Source organism: Siphateles boraxobius, unplaced genomic scaffold, assembly GCF_051911475.1.
Source record: "Siphateles boraxobius isolate OS27281-9 unplaced genomic scaffold, OSU_SipBor_1 17, whole genome shotgun sequence".
NCBI classification, from domain to species: Eukaryota; Metazoa; Chordata; class Actinopteri; order Cypriniformes; family Leuciscidae; genus Siphateles; species Siphateles boraxobius.
The window spans coordinates 9519408-9526772 of record NW_027508777.1 but is presented as its reverse complement, the minus strand read 5'-3'; the positions used below and the strand labels follow the sequence as shown (position 1 = coordinate 9526772).

Sequence of the window (7365 nt, the reverse complement as noted above, 5' to 3'; positions counted from 1 at the left end):
CCAGTGTTTCCCAAATCCCAACCTTGTTCCATATATATATTTCTAGTCTTATGCTGTCTCCCAATTCAAAGGCTGCATTCTTTGAAAGCGTGGCCTTTGAAGTCTGAGTCCTTCAAAGGTCGGACATAGTATTGTTAAATGGGATGGGTTAGCTAAAGCCTAGTTCACACTACATGATTTTAAAACGTCGGGCTGAACTGTGCGGTTCACACTACATGACTTGCTCTCTGAGAAATCAGGAGTGTTCAAGTTGATGAGCTGTTCACACCACACGACACAGCGTGATTGATCCGCAACAGGAGGTAACGCACTACACGAGTTGACAACAACTCTGTCACCCAACGATTCTATCTTGTCTACAAATCTATCTGTCTAATGTCTATCTTGACGCGAAACAGCACGCGCCAATACACAGCAAAGAACAACACAACACGCGAATATGGACGTCAGACAGAAACTAGTGCTGCAAACTGTTTGCGCGATGATTTGCTCTGAGAAAAAACGCAAAAAAAGAAAAAATAAGAGAGTATGGGGGAAAGAGTGGATCTGCATACGCGAAGAGCAGGTCTGTGCTACAGAGAGAGTTGGAGGTGAGTACAGCATGTTTATAGCCTATCGGAGATGTAGCTGCATGTTTATGTTTAGCTGATGGCAAAAATCACGTATTTACCCGGTGACCTCAACTCATGCGTTGCTGTGATTGGCTGTTGCTCATGACATCAGTGAGATTGAGTTGTGCGACAGCTCTGGATATCTAGCATGCTAGATATTTTTCTAGGCTCGGCGACGCGTCTGCGAGGGTCTTTGATGCGTTGTTGGCTCTTTCATACTAACAGATTGGCAAGCGTTCATCGCTCGCTAATCCCCCGCGATTTGCACGCGATAACACCCTGTTAGTATGAAAGAGCCAACAACGCATCAAAGACCCTCGCAGACGCCTCGCAGACGCGTCGCCGAGCCTACAAAAATATCTAGCATGCTAGATATCCAGAGCTGTCGCACGACTCAATCTCACTGATGTCATGAGCAACAGCCAATCACAGCAAGGCATGAGTTGAGGTCACCGGGTAAATACGTGATTTTTGCTGTCAGCTAAACATAAACATGCAGCTACATGTCCGATATAAACATACTGTACTCACCTCCAACTCTCTCTGTAGCACAGACCTGCTCTTCCCGTTTGCAGATCCACTCTTTCGCCCATACTCTCTTATTTTTTTTTTTTTGCGTTTTTTTCTCAGAGCAAATGATCGCGCAAACAGTTTGCAGCACTAGTTTCTGTCTGACGTCCATATTCGCGTGTTGTGTTCTTCGCTGTGTAGCTATTGGCGCGCGTGTTGTTTCGCGTCAAGATAGACATTAGACAGATAGATTTGTAGACTAGATAGAATCATTGGGTGACAGAGTTGTCAACTCGTGTAGTGCGTTACCTCCTGTTGCGGATCAATCACGCTGTGTCGTGTGGTGTGAACAGCTCAACAACTTGAACACTCCTGATTTCTCAGAGAGCAAGTCATGTAGTGTGAACGCACAGTTCAGCCCGACGTTTTAAAATCATGTAGTGTGAACTAGGCTTAACGGAGGACTGTTGTCACCTAGCAATTGTGACAGCTGCGGTTTGATGAGCAGCAGTAATGTTTGTACTGGACTTTTTTTAAAAGATATATTCAACCGCCTAAAAACAAAACGAGGTTCACAGCCTGTCTAAATATATTCACTGTGGTTAATTTATGTAAATAGAGTATAAACTATATAAAATTGTATCTTGGTACTAAGATGTCAATATTTGAACTGCTTTAAAGTTTGTTTGTTTATCAGTAGATATTTGAGTAAGTGGAAACCGAATACTTTTAAAAGTGTATTTTGGCAATTTCTAAAAAAAGAAAAAAAAGAAATAAATAAAAACTCACTGGTGCGGGGGTTAGGGTAAATTGCTAAATTGGACAAGCTCAGTGCTGATTTATTTTTTGCAAGTTATTTTGTGAAGTTGAATGTGGGCAAAGGATTGTTAGTGATTGGAGGACCATTATGGTTTTGATATGTTTTTCAAAACAGGGCGAATGAAGGATGTGAAACAAAGCCTGTCTTTAAAGGATCCTTTAAATTGAGATGTCCTTTGACAGAGCTTGATGACGTGGCAGCTAATATATGCAGCCTTACTTGGACGCAGCCTTCCGTTTGAGAAGCACCCATGTAGTGTTGGTGTGCCTCCAGGAACAGTGTTTGGAAACACTCTTCAGGCCATTTGTTTAGGTTGTTTACCTGCCTATAGCTCAAGATGCTGCATATATGACAAGTAATTTGGGAAATGGCTAGATGGAAGAGTCAATCTTAGCTGAGAAATGTGGCCCAACTGATAGTGACAGTGAACTGCGCCTCTAAATGTAGAAAATATTTCAGCAAATAGCATTACATAATGTTGAAAATTATCTTGCTACATGTAAATTCATTCAAATAGCTCACCTTTTTTATGATTGGTTAATAAAAATGGGAATACATGTGCATCAAAAGAAGGTAATAATCATCATTCACATATTACCCAATGATTAAACTTACCCCTTGTCCTGACAGTTTTCCCCTATTATTAGGTAAACATTAACATTGATGTTAAGGTTCCAGATAGATTTGTATTTCAGACACAAACTACAGGTACATCTCTACTGATGGATTCATAATAGGTGAGATACAAAAAGTCATTGCTATGAACTTGATGGCAATAAACTGTCCAGACATTTTCATTTATCAAGACTGATAGTGTTACATAAGGCTATGCCTGATCTGGAAAAATTCAAAACCACAATGCAAACAAGAAGGCACTTGTTTCCTGTGTCAAAATAGCTGACTCAGTATTTATTGATTGATGCTCCACAGCAGGGATGATGAAATCCTTGTATCATTTAGGGAGCTTGGAGTGCAGCCTGGCAGGGGGTTCGATCACGTTACTGGGGCAATATTGACTTACTGACCATGTGGTCCACAACTCCTACAAAGAGGTTAGCACACCTACACAAAATCTGAATAACAAACAATGATGTACTGCCACGTTCACATTTTGAATAGGGTGGATGTTTGTAACAGGAAAAGAAAATGGTATACAGAAGAAATAATACATTTTCTGAGCAGTTTTTACAGCGTATTTTGATAACCTTTTTAACTAATCTACTCATTACAGTGTAATTACACAAAAAATAATATTAATTAGGTTTAGGGTTTGGTTAAGTGTTAGTTGCTTGTAATTATGCATAATGTATTGTTATTACAACAGTAATTACATGTAACCTGTGTAACAAGGACACATTAAAATAAAGTGTTACCTATTTTTTCTGTTATGAAGGTTATATGTATCTGTTTTTTTAAACATAAAATAAAAATAAAATTTGTGTACCGTTGTGACATAATAAACCTATTTTAATTTTAACTTCACTTACATTGTTAGTGATCATCACTATATAAAATAAAGAGGACTACAGAATACCTTGCATTAGAAAAGACAGAGAATTTTTATTAATTAATTGACAGGGTGCAATGCGAGACCATTTCAATCGATTTTCAATCAATCAGTTGATCGAATTTAAAAACGTGACCAACATGACTTGTGTACAAAGCTTTTGCAGACCTCATTTTTGAAGAATGGAAAATATCAGACACCCATAGACATGTTTACATGTATTTCAACAATTGCTTCACAAAAACAAAATGATATCTCAGAACAATGGGGAGAGCTTTGGTAAGGTCTTTAAATGTCTCCCAGGCCTCCAAATTGCTTGGCACCGCTTTCCTGCCCTCCAGCAGTGATTCTGTTAATGGGAATGATCTTCATGGTGGTCTCCTTCAGAGAATACCAGCGACTGTGCCATGTGGCCCAGATAATGCCGTTGTCATATCCATGCTGTGTGTCTTTCTCTGTGTACTTGCCACCTGTAAAGACAGTAACCATACATAAGTAGTGAGATAATATTGATGGGTTTGGGAAGGAAGACCATCTCCTATGAAGAGGAAAGAGTGTAATGGTTTACCCTGGAAGTATTTTCCATTGAGATGAGCAGCATGGCAGCGGTTCATCCACCAGCCAGACCCTTCCTGTAAGGCACAGTGTTCCACGAACTTGTCATTGTCTTTGTCAGGTGTACTGAACTGCATGCCATTGTGAGATGTGTAGAATTTGTCACTGGGATCGTCGCCGAAGTTGTAACCATCAAAGGCATCACCAGCATCTCCGCCAAAGAAATAAGCATACGTCAAGCGGTATGCATCAACTTCTGGTCCAAGTTTGAAAGTGGCATAGTCGGCATACCTGAGAAGGCAAGTTTTACAAGACAAAATTTGTGACAAACACTCAGCCTATTGATTGTTGTGCACCCTAATGTTCAGCAGTGTGTGTTTGATCTGACTGAAGAGGTCATGAAATGTCACTTGACAAAAATCAATTTTGATGGCGGAGCGAAGTCCTGTTTGACAACTGCAGATAAAGAAAACTTGCATTTGGAATTCATGGATAAATCTTGCTTAGGTTTGAGACCAAATTGATGTCCAAAATAACACATTATTCCTGTAACCCAAACCATAGAAAGTCAATTTGGATAAAAGTATTCCAAATGCAAAAAAAAAAAAAAATGATTGTGGAACTCAACTTGTGATATTCAAACCTAAGTAAGAGTAAGAAAACTCATGTTTTCCCATGGTTCATTACTTTTTGTTGCCTTCCCAATCGACCATCTCTATCCTTAGCACATAAGGCACGCTGGACTGAACCGACAGCAGATGTATCTTTTCATTCCCCAGCCAGAACTCTGTTCTGTCATCTGGTGAGAGGTACCCAAAGCCTTCCTTATACTGAATCCACTTTTTGTTGAAGTCAACGCTGCCATCCCGTCTCTGAAAAACATACAATTTATTTTGATTGATCAATAAAGTAGCACGCATTTGTAACTGGTCCTACTCACACCACATCAAGTGGGATTAGAGCCTGCGTCAACCGGCATGGGAGGCAGGTGTGGTAAAAAGGATGTAAGAAGCATGTAATGTCTGTCTTTTGTGCACCTCTTGAGGCCAGGGGAGTGAAGTTTACCTGAACAACTCTTACTAGCTGGACTCACCACCCTAAACCTCACTCTCATCTGGGTCACGGCACCAACGATAATGTATCTTTTTCTTTCCTTCTACAAAGGAAATTGAGTCACTGTGCATTGTCTGTTGTGTTGCGTACCCTCTGAAGTACAGTCCATCCACGTCCAAAGCTGTCTATCTCACAGTAGACCAGGAATGCCTCAGGAGCCCTGGCTGGTTTCACATAGTAGAGCCCACTGACCTTACCACCTTTGTTTGCAATGTCCTGACAATCTGGGGAAAAGTACACATGTATAATTCAGCTCTCTAATCGTATATGTAAAGTAAATTCACCATGTCAGTTGTCATTAAGATGTTTAAATGTTGATTTTACCTTTGCCTGTGACTGTCTGAATCTCCACAGTGTCTTTGCAGGGTTCTTTGCACAACTGGTCCAGTTGTAGAGACATCTGCTTTAAATCAGTTATTCGTTTCTCATTAGCCTGTAGGATTGACTGCAGTTGACTGGGGAAGGGGGGTATTAAAAACACAAGTACATTTAATAAGACTATTGATTTATATAATGACATTTAATAAACTATCAGGACAAGAAAAGTTGTATAAAAAAAAACAAGAAAAAGTACTCACTATATTTGATCTTCTTGAGCGAGAATGCTCTTCTCAAATCGCAGTACATCATCCAGCATGCTTGAAGATTTTTTGATGTATGTATCTGACAAAAGGATTGGGATTACTCATGAAAATCAAGTAAAGTTTAACATTTATTTAAAAAATTCAATTCACATACAATGACTATTCAATGACAAGCAAGTTTTACTTTCTTTATTAAAATTAATTTTAAACAGTTTGACAAGAATTTTTTTTTTGAATTCTGTATTATAAATTTTTAAGGCCAGACAAGTAATTTGTTGAAGTCAATTTGTAAAGAAAGACTACACGCCTGCGCACATATATATTCAAACGCGCATACCTATAGACTAAACACGTAATATACATGTGTACGCCGTCATTTTCACAGATTTGCGTTTTTGGAGTAAACGCTGAGATGATAATGTTTTTCTGAATTTTTCAACGCGTGCACCTTGGAACCTATTTCATGGTTTGCTTTCTCGAGCCACCTGGCACTGTTGTTGTGTGAATGAACGGGCCAGACCACATTAAGGATCTAGAGCAGCGGTAAAGCCAAAACAATCAATTTCCTATTATCACTATAAAGCTGCTTTGAAACAATCTATATTGTTTAAACCGCTATATAAATGAAGGTGACTTGACTTGTATTTCACAATAAAGGTCAGTAAGTCTTTTAAAAATTAAGATAATTCTGGGTTGTAAACAGCTATGTTGTGCGACTCCAGTAATCTGTATTATGAATGAATTAATAAATATTAACATTTAAAATAAATGAATAAACCATTATATTTACTTTTTTTTAAATAATAAGACACCCCCCCCCCCCCCCCCCCCCCCAACACACACACACTTATATGTATTCAAGGTGTTAGAAAAATATGTTATTACTTGGTTACACCAGATGACAATTTTCATGACATTCAGGGCCCTTTTCTATAATTTCAAATAACAGAAACCTGCATTAACCAGATTTAAAATTCTCAAAAGCTCATCCGAGACAACTGTAACCTCTGTACACATGTTTTGCATTTTTGTTAATCCATAAGTAATGAAAATTTGTGCTACCTGGTGCTTGTTTTTGTGCTTGTGTTTCTGAGTCTTTCAGGTAGACAACTTTGTCCTGCGCTCCTCTGGTAAGGTTGGCGATCTCAACCAAATCCTGTTCCATTTCATCCAGCTGTCTGTCCATATCAGGCTTGTACTTCTGTAGGTAATCAGCAACTCCACATGTGGTAGGGCAGTATTTCCCCTGAGAAAGTAAGGACGGAGAGTGACTGTTAAACCAATGACAGTTACAATGTAGCATTTTAATTGTGAGTTCATTACTTAAAACAATCCAGAGAAGACAATCTGTACTTACAAACCCATCATTTGGGTTACACATATCTTGTGTTGGTGAATAGTCCCCTCTCATTTGCTTAAGGTGAAAAAGGGAGAAAAGACAATGAGTAAAAGGCATTAAAACATATTTACTATTACAATAATAATGTTAAAAAGTTCAGTGTCTCACCGCTGACGTTAATGTGGACAGCAGCAGGATGGAAGCAACCACATGTGTTAACGAGGCCATGTTGGACCTGCAATCTGTGTGGTGTACCCTTGAGATTGTGCGGGACTGTTGACTGCTGCAGGATATTTATCCGATCAAGGTCCTCCTCAGAGATGAAG

The 7365-nt window shown here is 39.1% G+C and overlaps 1 protein-coding gene across 1 annotated transcript; it reads right to left on the bottom strand.

Annotated features, from left to right (window-relative positions):
• Positions 1-3651: 3651 nt before the first annotated feature.
• Positions 3652-7365, bottom strand: fgg (fibrinogen gamma chain). Its single transcript, XM_077232398.1, has 9 exons — positions 7208-7365; positions 7058-7114; positions 6763-6946; positions 5695-5779; positions 5441-5571; positions 5207-5340; positions 4691-4875; positions 4017-4294; positions 3652-3918 (listed from the first exon to the last, which is right to left on the bottom strand). Exons 1-9 carry the CDS (start codon positions 7265-7267, stop codon positions 3737-3739), a joined length of 1296 nt encoding a protein of 431 aa, XP_077088513.1. The 5' UTR covers positions 7268-7365; the 3' UTR covers positions 3652-3736.